Below are 24930 nucleotides of genomic sequence, written 5' to 3'. Positions count from 1 at the left end.
TATGTAATATATCCTACAACGCACTTGTTCTTGTTTTAAACTTGGATTGCACTATCTTCCTGCCCAGGGAACCCTCTCAATGCTTTAGAACACTCTAGATTACAAGACACTGGAAAAAGACATACAAAATGGGTACCCATACTTTTTTTGCTTTCTTGTTTTCTGAAGGCACAGACACATTTCTGTCAAACACAGTTACCATCAAAAATGAAATACACCTTATGTATTAGATATTGATTATTCCATCTAAAAAAATGACCCAATATTAAAACTAATACCTTCCTTACCTTTGCAATAATGACTTCTTTTTTCAAAATCTTCATAGCATAGTATTTCCCACTAGCCTTCTCTCGGACCAGGATAACTTTGCCAAATGTGCCTTTGCCCAGCAGTTTTAAATAGTCAAAATCATTCATTGTCTATAAGGAGCAAAGAATAAGGATTAGCAAGACAGACTATCCAGTTCCAACATGTACACAAGTGTGTCTGCATATAACCAAATGCTGTTACCAATATAATGAGAACCGTTTACAAAAATAGGTACACTTCTGCGATTAAGTTCATAATAATTAACCGTATCCTTAAACCATTAGGATATATCATTCAATAGTATTATTATAGTTCTTGAACGTCGAGTACTGCACAGTATACTACATACACACACTTATTTTTACAAAGCACACAGAGAACAAAGTCTTAGCCTATACCAGCATTTCATGAATGCTCCACATCTACAAAAGCCCATCAACTCCTATATTATCAGAGACACAAGAACATGGCTTATCAGTAGGTTTTGCCTAACACCAGCCACTGCACTGTTGGCTTTTTTGAAACATACATGATCCTCACTGCAATACTGTACCAGTGAGACTCTACAACAGTCTTTGCATTAGAGGTAGACTTTTAAAAGTCTGAGTACAGATCACGATTACATGGTTTTTACATTAGTCAACCTGTCTCTGAAAAGGAAGAGGTGGCAATTTTTCCTCTTTCATGTGACTCCATTATAGTGACTGTTTAAGCATGTAGTATTGCCCTCGTTTTGCAAGTTAAACATAGTACATCCAAGAGCTGGTTCCACCAACAGATAATTTGAGTCTAGTAGGTTTATCAGTTCAACTGGAGCATCACACATGGAAAGAATATGATGAGATGATCTCAGATCCCAAAGCAGTTCAGCCACTTTCATGAGCACAAAGCTTGAGTCAATAATCATCTTACTTCCGCAAGTTCATGTCACAGCCGGTTCAGAAGCATCAGTCCTATGGTCTACGCATTAAATGCAACGATGAGGACGTAGGAAAAAAAAACAGCACAATATTGAGAATGCAGTGACTGCACAGGGTCACCTTGGACTGACAGCACAGTTTCTTTGGCCAACTCAGGGCCAACCATTGGCTTCTGCTGTGTGTTTCACAGCACATCTTTCAGTGCGCTGTGTTACTGACTTGATTGCAGCACCACATAACCCCACACAGAACGTTAAGGCACCCAGGAACCTTGAGGAAAGCAGTAAAAAGCTCTGAAAGACAACACGTTCACCTATTTAAGTTACAGTGCTGTCCTACAGTATCAATAACCTTCCTTCCTTTGTGAATAAATAATACACCTCAAAACATTTATGAAGAGTAATCCTACTCCAAGTCTCAGTTGCACTAAGTTAAATATACTTAATCCTGTTATGTGTGACGAAAATAAAAGGTCATGCCTATCTTTCATGTTCCTGGTGTCTCATTCTATCGCTAGTTGCAGCCTTAAGGCAGTTATCTTGAATACCGGCATTCCAGATAAACTTCTACTTGTGTCTTCCACAACGGACTTAGTACTTTCCTTATCCTTACCAGAAACACCTCTAACAATGCCTACATATCTCACAGACATTCCAAGTGTAGAGCTATTGCACACAGCCTCAGCATGCAATCAAAAACAGTGGCAGTAAAATAAATTCTCTCTTGTGAGAAACAATAAAGAGCAAAATTTCCTTCTGAAATTATTTATTCTTTTAAGCTCAAGTGCTTGATACTATTACTGTTGATCTGTAGTTGTTGTCAAACTGTGAAAATAATTTATGCAATTGCTCACTCAGAGTCAGTTTGAAATCTGCTCATATAAGGGGTAGAATTGAAGTTCCATCAACCACTTTAATGCTCTAATTTCATAGGTTTTAAGTGTTCAACCTGCAACTTACAAGCTGCAGAATGTCTCCAACAGACTACTTAAGGTAACACCTGGATAGCTGAATAGTTCAAAGTTTTATTAAAGAGAAGATGCTTTCCATATATCAATTTTCTAGCTTTATCAGATGGAATCAAATCTTTTTCCCATGCTTCTAAGCAAACTAACCTTGGTGAATTCCATTCTTTGCTCACATGTAAACATACTTAAGCATTTCGCAGGGACAGATCTTCTTTTGCTGGCAAAACCATCTCACATCAGGAAGAACAAAGCTGCGTTTATCCCAGTAAGAAATATGAGTAACAGAAATTTCAAAGGCTCAGTTTACCTTTTACCTAAACAAAATCCACACAAGTGAGTGTAAAGTTAGTTTATGACCACAGACAAATCCTTAAACGCTCAACTTTTCCAAAAACTAGTATAATGTACTACAACTAGTGACGCATGATGTAGTATGTAAAGTTGTGATCCAAACACTACATGACTACTAGTACTTAGCCAACTAAAAGTAAGTCTTCTCAGATATCACAGTCAGTACTTCGGGGATTGTTCCATGATAACCATCAAGCAAAAACAACTGCTTTTGTGCTAAAGCAATGAAAAATGACATGAAAAAGACATGAAAAAAATCAAAAATGCATTCAAAATACAATTCAGGCAGAAGATGAGTAATTCAGGGCAGAATTCTCCATATCTTCAGTTATAAGTTACCACGTTCCCACAGAAAGAATGGCCAATAGCTTTATTGATAAAGAATGCTGAGTTAGTGACCATAACAACTTATCACTTCTAACAGTCAAAAATTTATGGAATCATAAGCAGACTCCAAGAGGTAATTTTTTCCCATACTTCTGATCTTCTTTGAGAGGCTGAACTTTGAGAGGGACCATCAGAGTCTGAATAAAACAAGCTCAGAAAAGCAGCCCTTTGCCCACACACAGAAGGAAGATCTTGGCTCAACTGATCACAGACATGGGTTTGACACTCAGGGCAGCAAGCCAGTCAAATCAAAAGACTCATTCTCCCAAAATTTGCTCACAAATTGTTCATCAAAGCAGTCATGAATTTAGCTGCAAGCTCAGTGAAAACAAGTTAAAAAATATATGTATATTTATAAGAGAAAGATAATGAAAGATTTTGAGCTGTGGCTTAATAGCAGGTTATGGCGGTAGTGCTAGTTCTAAGAATAAAGTCTTCTGATCCTCTCATTCTTTACAAGCTCAGCAGAAGGCTTAGAGATGATACGCAGTGCAGGGTAACTCAAAAAGTCTGCCAAAGAACACAAGACCTTGGGAGATAAAAACACAGATGCCATAGCTAAGGGTGTACTGAAAACTGGTGGAAAACTTCCTAAACCTGAGGGATGTTGGTAAGCAAATTTGGAGGCTCCCATAAGATTGGATTCTTTCTTCTTGATAATTTTCTCACCTTTTTCACTCCTACCAAACTCTGAGAATTTAATCTTTTTCCTCATTAAATTACCTTTAGTTTCCTCTGAAAAATCTATTCTTTACTCAACCTGGACCCTTCAAAACAAATTTGGAAACAAAGGAAAAGCAATGAAACTACAGGAAACTGCACTAACCAAAGAACCGTATGATGTTCAGCCCTTCTGTAAAGCCTGTTTACTCCCCTATGGATGATCTGTTCAAAAGAATACACCCTGCTACAGGTATTGAAAATTCCTACCAAGGAACTAATTTTTAAAAAATCCTGATTTGCACAAAGATTATACCACTTTGGAGTTTTCATCTGATTTCATTAGGAAGAAACTCTACTTACAAGATTAGTACACCAAGAAATAAAAGCTGTTTGCTAAGAATTTCTAGTGGTTCAAATTTTAGTGATGCCATTATGTAAAACTTAAGTGGCACATTGACACCATTTAAAAAAAATGGGAGGGGGAGGGGGCGGGGAAGAAGTGCTTTTGGTTCTTCCAACTAATCTGGCCAGGGACGTTGCTGTCATGTCTGTTCAAATCAAGTTCACATCCTAAAGACTGTTTTCTCCATAAACCTTTTGCTACTTTTTTAGAGAAGAACAGGCCCACTCCTCTGTCTTAATCTGATTATGCTCTTCTCCTCATATGTATACCATCTGGTGCATGCACAAGCAAAATTCAATGGGCTTAGATGTAAAATCAGGTGACAAAACAAGCTTGTACAACACATTGTGCAAAAAATCCCTGAAACGAAAAGAAATCCAATACCAAAAACAAGCAATAAAAATGCATAAAGTCATTATAACGGAAATGGTTCTGATTATATTAACAACTGCAAAGGCTTAAACAGAAGGTTTTCAGAAACATTTCTACAAAACAGAGACTGTTCTAAAAAAAATATTTTTCCCAATTTCAGTTGACACAGAGGGAGTGACAACTCCCCATCATTATGGTCACTTAGAATTTTTGATTCCAAAAACTTCTGAGAACCTTTTGCTAAAATCTTTCAACAGTCAGAAATCTGCAGTGGGACTTTGAGTTTTGGTAAAAAAAAAAATTAAAAAAATTCTTGTGGTCATCAGTAAGTTACAAAAACTCCATTCTGCTCTATTACTGGGTGTTGAATATCACCATTTTTCATTTCACCTTTTTTTTCTACAGTTTGCTTTTTGGCTTGTTGCCAAAGCTGTTAAATATTCTGCAGCACTGCACATGCACTGTCCCAGCGTTTTATTTCAGCATTTCTTAAAGTGTAACTGGCAAGACAGAAACAAAACTGATCTTCCTCCTCCTCCTGTTCCCCCACACCCTTTTGTTGTATGGGAAAATGCACTGCACTGTGAACAAGGAAAGAATACATTCCAGATAAGTGACTTATATTAGACAGCATTAACTTTAACACCTTGAAAATGCTTGTTGTTATGCAGTGGTTTTGTACTCCACTATAAGAGGATATAACAGCTTGGAACAGTGCTCAGATCTTTAATACAGCAAACCTAAATCCCTTCCACATAATCGCCCTGCCTCTGAGAAAGACTGACACATCTTGAACGCTGCCTCTGTCTTGCTGTCACTTGTCATATTTTACCCTGGAGCACAGTCATCAAACATCTATGCTGCAAGGCTAAAAGTTCAATGTCAACCTGACAACATATGATCAGAGTATTGTTACAGCTGTATATAATTAGGTTTTACCTTTTTCTATAACAGAAAAAGGTTAGAAAATTGCATACAACGAAACAACAAGAAAGCACTATGTTTGGACCGCAAACTCAAGTTCTCAAAAGTTAGAACATGACAGAACTAAGATTTCCTGTGACACCTTTGTCATATTCATAAGGGTGAATACTTCCAGCCACTGATTTTTCTAAGAGTCTTGCTTCATACAGTGCAATGAACAAAACATACTCTATGAGTAAAGGCACATGTTCACTATTTCTTTTCATTGTTCATCATTCAAAGGCATTCTGTTACATACATTAGCTATAAGACTATTTTGCTCTGTCAGCAGACTTCCACTTGGTTTTCTACAGGTTTCATCTCTAGCTAGAAAGAATAAAGCCAGTCCTATAGAAATGGATTATTATTTCTCATGCAATTTCAATGCATTTCTGGACTCCTGTCAATCCTGTGTAGTAAATCAGAGACATCCATTTGAATGATCCATTCTTCAAGAGTAGTCCATACTTACTGAAACACAGGACAAAATGGAAACACAAAAAAGGAAGCAAATTTTTGTGTGACAATGAAACTTTAAAACACACTCTTAGTTGTTACACTAAGCTGTTTATCCTGTTGACTCTGGAGATACAAGTATCTACTTACACCAAAAGCTGTGAAGGACTGCAAAAAAATTAAACAATGTTTTCTCTTACTTCACTGAAAAGTAAAGCAGAGTTATTTTCCCAGATAGCAAAAAAACAAGGTCATTAAAGGCCAAATCCTTGTAGCCTTTCTCATGCAAATTATCTAATTTGTACTGGGTATTATTTGCATGAGAAATGGGGCAAACCGACTTGTCTAATGAAAATGTTTTATTACCATACTTCTAAAGGCGTAAACAAACAAAAAGTCAAAAATAATATTCAAACAGTAAGTAGAATGATAACATGTGCCTGAACAGTTGAACTTTGTTTTCCAGAAGTGTTGTATCAGTTAGTATAACAAATAAATAAAACTAGAGTAGTTCAGCTTTATTGAAATAAAACAAGTACTTTCATGCTTGTAACACACAGAAATTTACGTATAAATACTATTCTTTGTATATTGTTTTACCCAACAAGACAGTTCTACAAAAGTTACTTACGTATTAGTCTTGTCATTTATTCTTTTACTGTCATTACCTTTCTTTTATGATGGGTTGTTGAAGCATCCATCTCTTCTTCTCCTATATTGTCTATCTGTGAAGTTGGACTACAGTTCATCCTCTCCTCTTCTTGTCTCTGAAGTCTGTCTGCTACAGCCTGGATTGCTTCTGTCCATTCTTCCCTATCATGAACAAGCAAACATGCCTATTAGAAACTCATAAAATGCATCCAAATAAATGGTTCATAATGTTTTTCACATGCTGCATTGCTTCAGTGTTCAATTCTCATGTTACACAGCAGAAGCCTCATATAAATCAATCATTTCAATTTCCTTTTAAATTCTGCATTATGTTAAAGATTGTGAAGTTGATTAGCATCAAAAAGGATCACTGAAGAATTACCAGTGTCTGATTTTGTGAATATTTTAATAGTGAAAACCTGAAAACACTTACTCCAGGTATAATACAGCTCAAAGCATAGACTGTCATCTCCTATCTGATAATAACTTCCTATTTTAAGAGACTTTGTGGCATTCCCCCTCCCTGTGAGACATTTTCACAGAAAATAGGTAAGATTTATTAAACCACACTGTGAGTTCAACTCTCTGTCTGTCTCCTATTAAAACTCAGCTTGTTGGGTAATTTCAAATTCCCCTGAGAAAGAGGCCCTCGAAGATAATTAAATTCCTATAAGCATCATAAAACCCAGTGGCTGCACAGAGGGGCAGGCCCAGATGAGGGTTTCCATGGAGGGACAAGCAGGGGCAGCTGAGCCCATGGCTATTCTGTGTGCTGGTTAGCCAGCACAGGGACACCAGCTGGCCCATCACCACTCCACAGCCCCACACCAAGGGCAGTACCTGCTGCTTTTTGCTCAGCCAGCAAGGGATATGGGAGGAGCCTGGTGACATTACTGAATGCAGCAGGAGGTACTATGCTACATACACAGAAGAAAGATAGGGTGGAGAAGTACCTATTTTATTCTAACAGTACCAAGGTAGAATAAAAAAAAATTCTAAGTGAATATACTAATGAAAGAGAAACAACAGAAAAAAGAAAAGTTATTGGTTATTTATTGATACAAACCATATAAGTAAAGCCAAATCATAGCATTAGTCTCAACAGGACACAGTGCATCTAAGCAGAGACACAGCATAGAACATTTTAGCAAGGTACAACATCCCATATCTCCTACATTTTTTTGGTGCATTAAAAAAGTTAATTCTTAACAGTTTGTGTATATTTACTGAAACAAGAAAAATTACCAAGCAAATATAAAATAAATTATAACAAACATACTGCTTTCTATGCCAAAAAAAAAAAAGCAAGCATATTAGGAGGAGTAAAAGGAAAATTTAAGACAGGGAGGCTGGAAAATATCTTAGTGCAGGCTTCTATTGTTCACAATTTAACACTTCAGAGACATAACGTGATATAGTTTCGGCTTATTTGAACATGCTCATCCTACCTACTCACAGGCAATTCTCACACTAGCTAGGAGCTCAGATAATATTTTACAGAAGATGACCTAAAAATTCTTTAAATAACTGTTCGGATGTGCCCAGAACGTCACAATCCAAGTGCTGATCACTGTGCAGTCCCAGCAGAGACTGTGCCGAGGTTTCTGTGTAAAGAACATGGAAAGCGAAACAAAAAAAAAAAAACCCTCACCGTTCTTCTGGAGTGTCTACATGGAACGTCCTCTCTATGACAGTGGTCCACTGAAGACATCTGATAATGAATGTGTTTGGCTTTGGTCGCTCTGTTTTCATCAGTTGACATTCTAGAGAAATGCATGACATTGCCTCTTTTATACGTTGCCAGTTAATGGGTGAAGAGCAAACAAAATTACTTAGATAAAATACATATAGCTTGTGTATACCTATCCAGCATGTATCCAGCACATATAAGGAAATACAGAATGGCAATATAACCACGGACTTGAACAAAAAGTAGCAGGTAATAACCCTAAGGTGAACAAAGCAGTCAGAGGAATTGATGGAACTTCTATTGTTGCCCATATAAAAAGTGCAATCTCCATTTGCAATCTAGGTCTGTGTTATAAGGGTAAGAAGAGTACTAGATTCCGGATTGCTCTGTTATGCCAAGGTAACAGCAGTAGCCACAGGCACATTTTTCCATCTGTACCTGGCAGGAGCAATATGACATTTTCCCTTCAATGGTAACCATGCCACAATTACGCATGCTACTGTCACTTCAGGATTAGGCTGGGTAAAACATCGTATCTGAGAAAATTTAGATGTCGAAACTCATCTGATTATTAAATACAGAATAACGCCACACACAATCCCAGTGGGGCTGTCCCAGGAAATCATCTAGTTCTCTTTGTGCTCCAGGGCAGAACCAGGTCTACCTATGCTATTTCTCAAGTATTTCTCTAAACTCTTTCTACAGTCCCCAAAAAGTAGTAATTTCAAAACCTCTATAAGCAAACTATTCCATTCAATCATAAGTAAATTAATTATTTTTATAGCTGGAAGATTCTTCGTAGCATTTAATGCAACTGTTCCTATAATTTAAACATATTGTTTCTTGCCCTATTGACTAATTTATCTTTTCAGTAGCTATCCCTTTTAGATATTTGAACACTATTTTATCTCTCTTCAGTCTTCGCTGGCCTAAATCAGTTTAACCAATCTGTCCTCATAGGCTGTGCTTTCGGATCCAAGATCTTCCTTGTCACACAATTCTAGACATACAGTAGACTGCCTATTACTCCTTTGTCAAAAGACCACAACACTGGTAATTCATACAGTGGTTCAATGAGACTGTATATTAGATTTCATGATGTAGCATACTGCCCTAAACATTACGTCTACAAAACACTGACCTACTAGAACTCTTTATTCATGCAAATATATGTGAACAGTTTTGTGAAGGTAAGGTTACTCTCTCAAAAGTGTAATTTCCTTTCCTGTAATTACCACAAAATAGACATAAACATCGCATCTCATGTTCTGGAAAGCTATCACTTGTTCAAAGCTGAACCAGATCAAATGTGTGATCTAAAGTTATTTATCAGGATCACAAATCAATCAGTAATGAATGGCAACTGAATTTTCGTTCACTTACGATCCACTGTAACTTCCTCTTGATAGAGCTACCACCTACTAGTTGATCCACACCCTCTACTGATGTAGTTAACTATTCTTCAGCAAAGAATCTTGCATTTATTCTTGGTGAATTACATTTTATTTATTCCAGTTAATGTCAACACTTTACAAAAGTCATGTTATATGACACATACCACTTCACAAGGCACACTATTCTTTCACAGAAATAAATTATATTAGCTTGTATTTTTTCTTCAGAAATTCAGGGTCCTGAAACCTCAGCTATCATCCACAATTTTACAGGAATACACTTTAAATATTCTCCAAAGAACTGCATCAGATCCAGCAAATTTCTAAACACCCAACATATGTAAGTACCCTCACCCTGTTTTTGCTTTCTCTCATATGCCTTTGTTACCAGGGCTAATTGCCCAAGATGTACACTCATAGCTGACCTTCTGAAATGCACCTGCATACTGAAAATACACAAAAGCAACTCTTTAGTTCATAATAAGCTTAAAGCCTTAGTTCAAGGCATTGATTTGTATGCCTGAACACCTAAACAACTTGGGACAGGAGTATCTACGAAATGGCCTCCATCTCCATGATATAAAGCCAGAGCAAGTATCACACACTTACTTGTACTGGACTATCCTTAATACAGCCATGAAAGAACTGATATTAGGGGGTTCTTTGTGAGGACGCCTTGATTTAAGAACTTTCATGTGTATTGCAAATTTTTTATTTGAAAAAGCAAAGAAAAGTGGAAGTGGATTTATCTGTCAGTAGGGTTTTTTTCTGCAGCTTAACAGAACACCTCAGAAGCTTGAGAGACACGTGTAAGAAACAAGAGAGTAATAAAGTAAATAGTGCACTACACAGGTATGCGTTCCTTGATGCACAAACCTATAAATATATTCACCTATAATAAATAACGATGCACAAACCTATAATATATTCACAATATATTATACATCTATAGATTATTATGTAAATCAGACTGCTCACTGGTCAAGGAGATGACATGACATTTAACAAACCTGCCTACACTGTGGAGACTCAAAAGAGAAAGAGTAATCCAACCTCACTACTTTTATAAACTCAGCTGCATCTTAGACGGGATGAGAGCCATCCTCAACATTTAGAGGAAAGAGCTACAGCAGGACGGACACATAAAGAGGAAATTTGACACAAAAGCTTGAAGAGAAACAAGGAGGACAGAAGCAGATGATGGGAACCTAGACAGCATGATAAAGTAGAGTTGCTTAGGATACTTAACCAAGCTTGTAGCTGGGTAGTATGTACATTACACAAATCTGTATCTAATATATAGAAGTATTATTGGTACTATCTACATTATTTTATCAGACAGTCCTCAAAGTGATGATGCGCATTATTAACAAGAACAAAACATATGGATGCATATACTAAGCTCTGTAGCTACCAGAGTATTTGCTCTCTGAGTTTTCATTACAGATGACTAACTAAAGCAATTAAAGGTAATAAAAAGTACCTTAGCAATTGAAAATGGCACTGAAAACATACAAAACCATATATGCCATTTCACTATCATTGAGGAATGCTACTGAAAAATAAAATCTAGCAAAACTTCATGAGCTCTTTTAATATTCTGTTTAATAATAAAAATGGCTAAAGATTTAATTTCCCTGTGGAAGGTTAAAATTGAATAAGTTCATATCCTTCCCTTCTGAAGCAAAAAGAGTTTCAGAAAAAAGTGGAAGACCAGTCTATTTCTAAAAGTCGTGTCCTGCCCATCCTTCTCAAGTAGATAAAAGTAACTGAAGTCTGCTGATATTTAGTACACCTACATGCTTCGTGTGCTGCTATATACAAATGTATGGGATAAACAATATTCCTGTCATGACTGCAACATAAATAAAATCTTGCTTGTGAATGTCTTTCACCTACAGCTAGGGAAACAAAAAATCCATTAAGATGAATAAATGCTGTAATACACAGTTACTGCTAATTACCAAAATATTTTTCTACTAATTACTGGAAAAAACATAGTAGTTTTAGACAGAGAGAATAGTTTGGAAACTACAAAAGCACAGAACGACGAGTGAAACTGGCTAGTGAGAGCTGGCTCCAAACGCTCGAGTGATAGTTGGGTCATTACCAAGAGTAGAGAACACTCTACCATAATGTCTTCAAGTTTGCTACTATACATAAACATATGTAATTAAAGGGCTGAATCTCAACTCAAAACAGTTGGAAGTCTAAATTATCATTCAAAAAGATGAGTAAGCCAGTAAACAGACAGACTCAACTTTGTGTTCTTGTATGCTAGCCATCTACAACTTAGAATTACACATTTTAATCCTAAAGCTTTCTGTCTTGCTGGGATTAAACATCAGTGATGAGAATTTTCCCCTTTAATATTAGAGGGAAACCTTGGGGGAGAACACTTGTTCAAAGCAGCAAAATAAAAAATCAGTAACAGAAACTGACAACTCTGTTCCAACAAGTCTGTAGCACTCGTTTGTCCATTTTTGGATCTATACAGAAAATGGAAAAAATGAAATAAAACCAGCATAAAGAAATGCAATGGATGTTTCTCAAGTATTGAACTTCTCTTTTTAAAAGAAAAAAAAAGTCAGGTACATATCAGAGGTCAACTTTCGTCTCCATACCCAAACAATTTCACAATTCTAAAACGTTAGACTATCTTTTTCAAACAACTGCTACTACCTAAATTAAGTAGTTATGCTAGTTAAACTCTCCTGAGCAACTCTAACTACAAACTGTATTTCAAAACGTTCTGTTTACTTTACACCATTCTGAACCACAGATGACAAAGTTTGCTTGAAGCTGTAATTACTCTGCAAAGCTGGGAAGCCAATTAGAGGGCCTGAAACCTGCCAGTTCCAAAAAAAAAAAAAAAGCACAGATCATCTGTTCAGATTTTATTAAAAAGTTTAAAGTTTGAATTCTATAACTTTAACCATATAATCACCAGTGTTCTTTTTCTAAATACATTCATTCAGCATAAAAACCAGAAAGAACACTAATACCATTTTATTATTTCATATATGGTAGCTTTCAACTTCACCAGAATTTGTTGATATGGCTAGACAAGAATACTAAGCATAGAAGCAACCATAAAAAATTGCACTAGAACTGAACAGAAGGTTGCATATTTGAGAAATTATTTCTAATACAGTCTGAGTTTTAGCACAAAAGATAGCATCCTGTGACTATCATACGATATAAAAGAAATAGGATTGACCCACTGCTTGCATTGTTTAGAATACATGTACTTTTAAATACACACAGAGAGCGCTATCTCTAGACAGATATTATCTATCTATGTATATATCTGCACTACAATTTAACCTTAATTTCTTATTCTTGTCTTGGTCTTTCCTTGGTCTTTTCCTTCACTTTTGTCCCAACCCTTGCCTATTCAGTTGCTACTCCCGTTTTTTTTCTTTCTCACGTCAAAATTTAATGAACACACTGCTTACAAATACCTTTTTCCATAACTGCCACTCTGCACTCCAAATACACACTTTTCTCCAATTACCTTTTTTGTTAGACAAGTAGTAGACAAGTAGCAGAACTAGTACATCATTTTGATAACACTGAGACAGATACACATGCTTTTGCTCATATACATTTGAAAAGCCCTATCTTTTACATAGATGTACAAATACATGCATATACACACACCCACATGCAGACCCTTAGCTTGGTCCTCTCTCGATTCTCCCACTTGTCTACCTACTCCCTATGGGAAACCTACTTTTCTGAGGCTTTCCAAAAGGCTCTGTCCTTTCTTACTACATTTTATCTATGGGGAGTATGACCTTAAAAACAAATTTGGTCACACAGAGATTTAGGTGAACAATTTCATATCCTTTCTTTGGCCCCAACAAATGCAGTTTTCCCCTAAAAATATCATCCCCAAAACTGCTGAATATATCATTTTTATCCATTGTCCCTTTGATCATATCACTCTTCTCTTTGCAGTCCTCATTTCTCACCCAACTCTAGCACATCAAATATAGGTAGCTTTTCAACATGGTCTGTCCCCACAGCCTGCCCTCATACTTGGTATCACTCTTTATTCAGTATCAAAATGCCACCCATCCTTCTGCTGTTCCAATTTCAGCACCATTTTTCACAAGCATTTCTAATTTCTCTTTGTTTGGCATACTAGGTCTCTTGTAAATACTCCTTAAAACTCTCCTTCACCACGTCTTAAAAAACAGGAGGGAGGGAAGGAAGCAGAAAGAAAAGAAGCGAGAAGAGAGTAAAAATCTAACCTTGACAATGGATTAGTTGTTGATGTGCTGAGACCACTGCCTGTACTACAGGCTAATACTGTCTCATTGTTTTCTCACACTCCCCCCATCTGTTTGCATCCATCTGCTGTCCCTTGTTTTATATTTGGAATTTTAGTATTTTGGAGCAGGAACTGACTTTTTATTCTGTACGGGTAGAAATCCCACTTCTGTGGGGCTTGGCTCGTAACAAGTACTTATATGTGCTTTGATGAAACAACAACATATACGACTGCATAATAAACACAGAAAACTTAATTATATTACCTGAAGCTGAAAAGACGAAAAAGATCATCCTTGATGCACTTCATCATGCTGGAAACTCTTTTATTTCAGATACTCCAAAAAGTACTGAAGTAGCATCCATGTCTTTCTGTCATTACAACTGGTTTGCCATTTGCTGCTTCATGCAATGAGGGAGAATGAAAATACGAGATTTCTGCCTTTTATTGTTGGGTTTTGCCTGGGCTTTAGTTTGTTTTCCCGGAAGACAGTAAAATTATATGTCGTACTCTGTCTTTCATATGAACACTCCAATTTTATTTACGCAACTGGGTGTATCACACCAGCACAAAAACTCTCAGACTTGGCTATAAACTTTAACCTTCCATGCTCATACCAGGCCCTATTTAGAAATAATTGGAAATTACAGCATGATATACTGGAGTCTGAGAAAACACTGTCGATTAAAATGGAAGAATGAGACCAAGGAACTCATCTTCATCCATGACCCAAGCCAATAACTGAATCCAAATTTCTACGTCAAATGACAGAATACCAACTATACCACCTAGAAATCATTCATAAAGTAATATGAAAGCCTCCTAAAGAAAATTACTGGTCTGGTTTTCCAGAAAGCTAAACATTAACCTATTCAACACAGACAGTAATAGTGGTTATACACATTAGGTCTGAGTTCGAATTTCCATAGATGCACTTGCATATGCCGTGCATTACACATACATTTGCCGCCTTCTCCCCGCAAGTATTTCAGTGCTGAATTAACATTATTTATTCAATTGCACCATTGTTGTTATTATTATTATTTTGAAATTAAATCGATACTGTAATTATAAATATCTACAGTTACATGCTTATCTCTGCATTCATGTCATCCAGTGTTGTGACAATTAAAAAAAAATGGGACTTTAAACTTAAACCTCTTTGAAAAGTTAATTGTGAGTTGCACACAAGGTCACGTCTAATGCCAAGTATTTTGATGCACAATTTAATCTCACTTAAAACATACACATTTTTCCCTACCCATTTCTTTAGACAGTGTCTTCAGAATTCTTTATAGCCCTTACATCATTCCCCTGAAAACTTTCAATTTTTGTATTTTGAAGATTTTTAAATCCCCAAAATAATAAAACCTTGTCTCTGGCCCACTGAAAGATTAAGACTAAGAAAAAGTAGCACAGCTTCTCCATTTAGAATAGCTAAGGTTCATCGATAATCATTTTTGTAGAGAAAAATAATAAAGGAAAGGTTATAAAAATAATTAAAATTCGCCTTTTCTTTTCAAAGACAAGAAAAAGGGTAGCTATACCACAGAGTGCTTAGAAAGCACTATCTTTCAAGATAGGAAAGAAATTCCAGGTGACATCATTTTTGGCCAAAGCTCAAAGGCTACTGTGAAGGGATGCAGCTCTTCCCAATTATTCCCCACGTAAAGATCAAAATGAAGGCAAAGGGCCAATTCTTAGAGATACCTCATCCCAAATGTGCTATGTGATTACCAACATACTCATTGCATATGTGAGAAGTATTTTTTTTATCAGTAAAGCCTCAAATGCTCTTTAAGTAGACTGAATTAGAATTCTTCCCCACTCTGCTCTCCCTAATAATGATGACGATCAAAGACCAAAATGTTTTACACAAAGCAGTGTTGATTCTACTTACACAACACGGGACCAGTTAAAAACAGTGTTGTGAGGCCATGTTGGTTTTCAGGGAAGCCACTGAGAGTACACATGCTGTCACCCAGAGTACTAGTTTTGTTCCAAAGAAGCATAATGGAGCTTTAAAAGCCAGGACTTTTTTCAGGCCTCTGCCTGTACAGAGAAGTTATACCAATAGAATCCAAATTATTTTTAAAATAGTTCTGACTGCATAAATGCCTAAGCAAAATCAATTTACATTAACATATCTTATTTTGCAGTTGAAGTGGGCTAGGAATGCACACCCACTCAGTTACTGTGACTCAGTCAATCAAGAGTATCTCTTTAAGCTACAATAGCTTGATTACTTGCAACTGCTTGTCTCCACCTGAAAAAAGCTGAACTGATTTTGAACCAGACAGTTCAAGTAACCTCACACTTCTGAATTTACCTCTGAAAACCAGCATCAACCAGTTTTAAGTTTCCACCATTAATTTCCCACCAATGTAATTAATTACATAGCCTCCATTTATCTTTAAGTGCATGGTAAGATACCACAGCACAACTTTTTGTGAGTCTAAGTGTCAGGGCATGAGCATTAGGGAACTAAAAGCTTACTTCAAATATACAGTTCTCTCAACTCCCATGTTAAAAAAGGCGGCTCTGTTTGGTGTAAAATAAGCTGGCTCTACAGGAGAGAAAGTAGAGTGATTCCTACACACTATCCACTGTCACCAGATCTGGCTGATTTGTTCACCCCTGCAACCTTGTGGCAGCTCCACGGATGCAGTGTGTGGTGCACATTGCTGCCTTTGGCATATGCCTGAAGGCGGGAGAGCAGCAGCCACGAGTAAACAAAGCGAAGTCCCTGTCCAGGACACCGAGGGGCCAGTCCTGTATTCTCCCCCAGGGCTCAGCTCCATCCAGCCCTGCTCTGTCACACACTTCAGTCAACTCTGTTTCACCTTCAGGGACGTACTTGTGCTCCAAGGAAGAGACATCTTCACCTCCACTTCAGGCCCACGCGGTTCCCCTGCATTTTGGGTGGCCAGCAATGGCCTGAAGCATGCGTGTGCTGTCTCAGGCTCTCTCTCTCTATATAAAGCGTCTACCTGTTTACACAGCCATCTCCCAATGCCTTCCCCCTACATTCCCCCACAGATCACCCCAAGGAAAAGGGATGGCCTCTGAAGACTCCATCCTATGCAAAACACCACCCAACGAGAAAGGCTTTATTAACAAAGACATATTTAGCACTGCAAGCACCATTAGCATTACGTAAAATAACTTAATTCTCTCCTGCCTACCTGTCATTCCCAATGGAGTATGCGGATGACACAAGACCAGGGAGAAAGTAACACTCAGGTGTGGGTCTTTAAAGTTATCTTGGAAGAAATCGGGGAGCTACTGTAAGGAAAACGGTACTGTGCTGGGAAAGAGCCATTTGCAAAAGTAAAGTTCGTATCACAGGAGTGGAAGAGGGCAGATACTGGTGGGAAAATATCCATATGATGGAAATAACTAGTTTGACAGAGCTGGATGTAAAAGTTTTAAACTACAGAACAAGTGTCATACAAAGCAGAGCTGTGCAAACTTTCCAGTGTTCAACTCCAACAGTACTACAAAAATAATACCACAGCCTTGGCCTTTTCTGCTTAAATAACAAGCTGTAAGCAAGAGCCAAAGATGTCTATCATTTGGAGAGCAAAAAGTAGACTGAGACCACACTCTCACTTTACAGATAGCTACAAAGATTACATGAAGATAGGACTGTAAAGACATATCTTTAAGTCCCTGCCAACCTAATCAAGATGGTATTAACAGTGATCTCACACTCCATCTGCCTGGCTAGTAATTTATGAAAAACGTACTTCACTATTACAGGAAAAATATGTTGCACTGCTTGTGGCCACAAACCTACTGCAGCAGCTCAGGAACTCTTGGATCAGAGGCCATGAGACTGGTTCTTGACATTTACCAGGTACTGCCCATGAGATGTGATTCATTCATATAGCAATTTTGTTTGTTCATTTGTTTGCCCTATGACGATCTCATCTTCAGACAAATAAAATAGCTGACAAAAACTTACAGTCCCTTGCAATTTAAAGTGTAATACCACAGTTTTGCTTTTCATCCTGTGAATTCTACATAGGCACTTCACTTAATTTCATGGGATTATGTTTATGAGTGAAAAATCTCCCTACTCTTGCACTGATCAGCAATTACTTCTGATTAAATTACTCCTTTTCCTGCCAGATCACAGAAAAACTCATCATGCTTACGAAACCTCTATTTCTTCAATTAATATTGCATGCCTGTTCCTTTAGCTTACATTGCCTAAGAATCAGACCCTACTGGGCTTGCTAGTTACAGAAAGGGCTTTTTTTGGATGGGGGAGAAGGGGTGGGGGGATGCTGAGTAGTGGTGGTGATGGTGTCACTTTGGAAAATAATATGAAATCTTGCAATTTCCACCAAGGCAAAGTTCAGGGGCAGTATTCTAATATCAGAATTACATAAGATGACCTCTGGGTATCAAAACAAAAACAAACTCACTAGTATCAACACACTGGAATAAATTGCTTATTATGCATGTCTTTGCTTAGCAGAACTACCATTTGGATCATCCTTCTAGTTGCTGCAGCAAAGGAAGATAGGATATGCAAGGAAGAACATGGTAAAGCAGGACAAAAAAACCCTACTGCAGTGCTACAAATGTTCTTTCTGCTGCGCATTGGTGAAAAAATAACTAGGAAACTACTAACTCCTATAAAAGGTTAGGATATTCAGAGCAATAACTAAGGAATAATGACCTATGACCTAGCCAATTCCTATTCATATGAACAACTTAAATACATCACTGCTTTTTATGCTGAACAGCAACAAGGCAAAATGAGCCTCTAATATTATTAGAAGGCTTGCACATTCAGTATCATTTGCAAGATTTCTGTCACAATCAGAATAAGCAAGGTTTTTTTCTTTAGTGGACCTGGTCTTGGAGCACAAAATTGTTTTTTTACCAAATAAAATCTGCAAATTACTTTGTATACAAAGGCTGAGACATGCTCAAGAACAATTTTATCAAGAAAAGACATAAAATCAGTCTCAGTAGCATTTGGGCTATCTTCAGCAATGCAGATGAATGGAATCCTTTCTCTAAGTAAACATGCTCTTGAGCCTCCAATACTCCCTATAAAACTAAACATCTCCTTTTATCGTATTGCAGTACATTAACATAATTTTGAAAGAAACTGGGTAAATTTTTTAATGTTCCTTTGAAAGTTTCTAGCTATGATAGCCACAACTCATATCCAGGGAGATCTTTTTGCCCCCTGAGTTTTGCTCCTCAGATACTTTCATTTCTGTTCAGAAACACTCTTCTACCAATCTCACTTTGCTAGATCAAAAAAAATACAGATTTATCTTTTAGAAAAATTCTCAGAAAACAAGAAATCAAAATATCTTCACTTTATCTAACAGATACACACTTGGTAGCTTTGCTAATATATGCAAATTGTCTGATTGCTTGAAATTACTGATTAACCAGGCTGGAGAGCTGATTACCTGATTATCCAAGAGAAAAATAATTTAGCATGATTTTGTATCATTTGACAGTCTAGATAATTTTCTAATTAATTTGAGTTTTCAAGTGAATTCAGAGATACTACTGAAAAAGAGAAAAGAGGTCAATGATCCGAATAAAGGTAAGCTTTCCAGGAATTTTCTTCTTACAACAATCATTTGTCAAATGTTATTGTTAGTTACAGACTTCATGCATGCTTCAGACACACACACATAAAAATGAGAACTTAGACTTGAACAGAAAAATATTCAAAAACCAACCCATGGTAAAATCATCAACACACTTGTAAAGATATCTTGCAGAGCTGGACATAAGATTAGAGGTGCACTAGTCTGACACATGGTATCAAACTTGCAGTGTTACCAATAAATTCTGAACTATACAAAAAGCAATATGTAGCAGATACTTTGTCAATATCCTGAGAGAATAATAAATACTGGAAATACATACTTGCCACTGAAAAGTTGTTGAGTGGATATGGCAGATCCACATCCTGGGGCTTCTCCTTATAGCCTATGAAAGAGCCATCTGTCTTTAGCAGGAAATATCTTGGCCGCCAGTTTTTTATGTATTCTCCTAAAGGAGAAAAAAAAAAAAAGTTCATTAGTACTGTAGGAAAACAACTTTGATATTAAAAGCCAGAACATATTATCAGTGTCTAACATTTATTATACCAAAATCTTTTCAGAAGTTTTCAATTTACAGAGGAAACCTTAACTCCCTCAAAAGAAAAGAAAATGGAATTGCAATGGCATTGACTATACAATGATGCCTCTAGAATAAGAAGCTACAAGTACTGTATAGTAATATTCTATAATTCTAAATTTTATCATGCTAGACTCTTCAAAAACCTACATCTTTACACCTATAAACAGTTTGAAATTTGCTATAGGCAAAAATAAGCACTACAGCTTGACTTTAATAACAAAATGAAATCTAAACTACCACAAGGTGGAACATTTACCCTGTCGAGCCAAAGCAAAAAACATTCATTTCCTCAAAATACACACTAAGCAAATACAAGAAGACTGGGGGCAATGGGAGAACCTAGACAAAATACACTTAACAATATATCTAAAAGCAAAAGGGATAAAAAGGAAAAAGTAAAAGCCAATTACCTTCTAAGATATAAGTCCACCAATAAACCCACCACCTCCACCTTCCCCCTACCTCAGCTTGAGTAGAAAATTCTGCAACCCATGAGGTATTCAGAACCAGAAACTTACAGAACAGGTCAGCAAAGACACGATAACTTAATTAATGTGACTTACTTGCTATTTAAGGGTGAAAAATATCTTTAACCGCATTATACTTTACAATGCCACACCAAAATTTCAGGAACAATTTCATTTTTAAAGCGCAATTACTCAGTTAAGTACAGGTGAGTTTAGATCTCCCCAACTTTCCCCGTCTTCGATTTCTACCAACTCTGCAGAGTAAATAACATATGTACAAATACTTACTAAGACTTCAAAGAAGTCACTGTTTCATCATTATACAAGCAAACATTTTAAGAAAAAAAGTGTATTAACAACGCAGAATTCCCAACAGTGCCTAGAACTTCTCACTGTTTGCAAAATACTCAGAACTGACCAGTCTAGGAGCTGCACCGGTTCCAGGCTAAGCCCAGCCCTTTAGTGCCATTTACCACCTCAGCACCTTGTTAGCTGTAGCTACGTAGCTTTTAGACAATTCAAATGTCAGAAAGAAGTTTACATCCATCTGACACAGACCTTACTCCACTAAAGGCTAATCTAAAAATTCATTCATTGTATCTTCACCTTTCCATCAGAGCAATGAACTAATTGTCACTGAAGTTCAAGATGGGAATTGTTAACATGGCCTTGTTTAACTTGGTCATAACTTGTATGGCTTCTGACGATGCCCACGGCTTAAAAATCTAACTGCAGCCATTAACATTTCTGATTTTCAACATGCAAGAGGCAAGCAGGGAAGCGGGGTAGGGAGTAGGAGATGGAGAAGAGGAAAGAGTGAGAAAAATTAACACCACGGTATTCGTGCCAACTTACGTTTCCTCAGTAGCAAAACTCTTCCTATTTAGTCCTGCTTCTAGATAGCAGGGTACCTGCTTGATTTTGTTATCTAGACATCTTCATATAAGTAGAAAGAAAATTGAAAAAGTCAAAGTATTACTTAATTTGACCACAAATAATAGAGCAGCTAGAGCCCTAGTTACATTTGTATTGACTCAGCTTTCTATCTCAGATCTCTGGTGCTAGATCAGCTGGGAACATCCCTACTGACACTGCCAGTCTGAACTGATTTCACAGTCGGAAATCCCAGCTAACATAAAAGCAAACAATAAAAAAACAAACGACAGCAAACCAAAAAAAAAACCCCATGCATGGGATATTTGTAAGATGGAGAAGAAATAAAAGTACAGTATGGGACAACAAATGTGTAACTTTAAATACCAACAACAGGGAAAAACTCTATAATCATTACACGAAAAGGTAAAGACATTTCTTGAATTAAGTTTGCTGAATACTTGAAAATGAAATAATCATAGGCCTAAGTAGAGGTATGACTCATATTTTGAGAACGTTTAAAATATGCCCTGTGACAAGTTTGCTGAAATCTGCATGGACCCAAACATTGAAGCCAAAACAAAACCTGAAGTATCAGATGATCCAATATTTAGTTTTAAAAATATTAACAACCTAGTTGCTTTCTCAAAGTTAAACAGACTACAAAGAGACTCTCCTGCACAATTCTAGTAAATTACATATTATTTAATTGTAACAGTAAGTGCCTGTTACTAGGTTTAAAATCTATCAAGATCTTGGTCTTATCTAGAAAGTACATTAACTGGAAGGCAGGCACCTACAACTACTGAAGGAGAGTTCAAGGGCAGCATGGAGAGAACACCAACATGCCTAAAACAGGTCAGCCATCCAGCGGTTCAGGTTTCAGACAGTCCACCTTTCTGTAAGGAATAAACTGCACAGGGAGACAGCAGACTCTGCTCTAAGAATCAGAGCTGACAGGGTAAGTACACTCTAATATTAGTCACTTCAGGAAAGAACAGAAGCCTTCATTTACTTCCATACCCACTCTTCAGAAGTAAACTTGTAGAAAAGGAGATCATTCTAGCAGGTGCCCTTACAGATCTAGTGCACACTTCCCTGAGTGCTTACTCCCACTTCTCCTCTTAGGACAACACTTTAGATTACATTTGGTTTCTACTAGGTACTCTGAGTGTCTTAATCAGAAAACCAAACAGAATTTTGATCATCTGCTGAGTTGTGCAGCTGATGTTCTGCCTGGAGAAAACCCATTAGAAGAGTTTGACTAGCACTTCCAAGCTCCTCTGAAGAGAGCTAGCGACTTTGGACAAAAGCTAATCACAAGAAGATATAAATATTGAATGACGTGTAAGCACCAGTTTATCCATGAGCACAGCTGTACCTGTCTTCACCCTGTAAACTATAGCCAAACAGTGCACATGTAATTTAAAAGCAATTGCAAAGCACTATGGCTTCACAAGGATCCATACATTTCTTTCATAGACATATTTCTTTGAAGAATGTTTCTCTTAAATGGTTCTCCAACATGAATCACGGTCAGATTACTTTTTCAATACATCTGTACAAACACACACACACAAAAAAACCCTACCTGATTTTGTTTTGAAATTACCAATATTCCTGTCCCTCTTCAAGGCCTATACATGAATATTTATCATCTGCCCTTTATTTATTTTGTAATGTAATTAACAAACGGGTGAACACTTTTGAAGACTAAAGTAAACAGTGGTTATCAGTGAACAGTTCACTTAGCTGCTCAAGTGGTTTAATGGCTCTCAAGATGCACTCTAGGTGCTCTCTTAAAACTGCATTCCTTGTACATGATCCGTTAAACATAGAAAAACATTTTAGTCCATACTTCTTAATAGACATGTGCTTACTTAACTGCTTTGAAAGAGAAATCCTCCGTACAAAAATTACTATAACACAGCAGAGTATTTGAAAAGAAAAAACACTTCCAAATCTTCTAACTTCCCAGTCCTGCATTAGAAAGAAAAAGGGGGGGGGGGGGGGGGGGGGGGGGGGGCCGGGCGGGGTATTACAGTGTGTGTGATATTAAATTACTTTAAAGATATTTGGAGTGTATGTTTATCAAATACCCCAACACAAGCAAATGACAGGAGATTTACATCTGAAATTCATTAATTCAAGCAAAAAGAAATTCCATGAGAAAGGAGAAGTCCAGGCAAGCTAACCAAAGCACAAGATATCCTGACAATTTAATGAAATGGAGCTCAGTACTTTAAAAAAGCAGTGGATCTGCCATAGAGAATTAATCAGTTTGTACCCTGCTTCCTGCTGAGTTAATGTAAGCTAAATTATTATTTTGGATAAATTTACACCCTTCTAAGTTGAAAAACATGTTGTTTTAGATCTGTTTATTAGACAGTAAGAAGAAGTCTCTAATTTCAACCCACTGCAGCAAAGAAAGACAAGTACTTCCTACATCATTTCAATGCTAGTCAAAGTTGTTAAAGCTCCTTGAGAAAAGGGGCACTAGAATATGTATCTCTCAGATATATACAGACAATAAATACATACACACACACAATATAAATGTAGATCAGTTTTAGGTTATTGGGGTCTGCTTTTTTAATAACTACAGAAGAATACACCCAAAAGGTGAAATAAGACAGCAGTACATTCTTGAAGCACATAAAAATGCAATCTGATCTTCATGCAAAAAGCACCCTCATAACATGCAACCCTTTAATTAATGTTGTATTTAATAATACCCTGGCTAACAACAGTAACAAAGAATGCTAAATAAAGGTTTGTTTAGAGCATGGCCCTCACAGCTGGCTCTGTATTGCCTCTGTACTGCAACCTCAATGATTTTCCTTATTTGCCTTTGACAGCTAGTAACAAGAATCCTGCCTTCAGGACATTTCACAAAGTATGTTTATTCTAGTGATACAAGGTTTGTAGTTTTGATACTGCCGAGGAGCTTCACAAAGAAGAGCTTTCTAAGAAACCATATGAGTAGTCAACAAATCCACGTTAGATAAATGTATCACTCAAAGTTCGTAATTTTTTTACTTCACCTCAGAACTCAAATTCTGTCTTCAAACATATAATTCACCTCAGAGTCAATGGATAGTTGCTATTGTTAGTCTCACTGCTTGTAATTCTTAAGCATATGGAAATCTAGCAATTCTTGAAAAATTATTTAGTAATTTAAAATTAATCTTATTTAAAACCTATTTTTTTTAAATCACTTTGCAACGCATCTACATTTTTCAACATGTAAATTATTTTAGAGGTGTGAAGGAAAAAGTCTTTAATATACAGTGCTGATAAGCAATAGAAACCTGAGTTCAAAAACTTGGTTCCTTAAAAGAAGCAACAGCTGCCACAGAGACCTAAGTGAGATTTAAGGGAAGGAGAAGAAAAAAAAGCAACAAGAAACACCACATTACACACAAAAACCAACCCCTCTCCAGGCACAGAACATAAAAAATCTGCCTCTTCTCTGTGTCATCAATTTACTAAAAGGAATTTAATAGAAATAATACACAAATATTGTTCTCCTTTCTTTCTTTCTTTTTCTTTCCTAAGGCACTTTTTGGTTAAGTCGAACTCCAGTTCCCCTACACTAACACACTAACATTTAACAA

The 24930-nt window shown here is 36.8% G+C and overlaps 1 protein-coding gene across 1 annotated transcript in view; it reads right to left on the bottom strand.

Annotated features, from left to right (window-relative positions):
- The window catches only part of AKT3 (AKT serine/threonine kinase 3), a 122920-nt gene that overhangs the window by 49023 nt on the left and 48967 nt on the right, over positions 1-24930 (bottom strand). The window contains exons 4-7 of the mRNA XM_086460941.1: positions 19716-19841; positions 8094-8205; positions 6460-6604; positions 288-419 (exon numbers count right to left, since the gene is read on the bottom strand). Of these exons, the coding sequence (XP_086317067.1) occupies positions 288-419; positions 6460-6604; positions 8094-8205; positions 19716-19841 (515 nt within the window). The remainder of the gene's footprint in view (positions 1-287; positions 420-6459; positions 6605-8093; positions 8206-19715; positions 19842-24930) is intronic.

This window comes from Leptosomus discolor, chromosome 2, assembly GCF_034619465.1.
Source record: "Leptosomus discolor isolate bLepDis1 chromosome 2, bLepDis1.hap2, whole genome shotgun sequence".
Lineage (NCBI taxonomy): Eukaryota > Metazoa > Chordata > Aves > Leptosomiformes > Leptosomidae > Leptosomus > Leptosomus discolor.
This window is presented reverse-complemented; position numbering and strand designations above follow the sequence as displayed.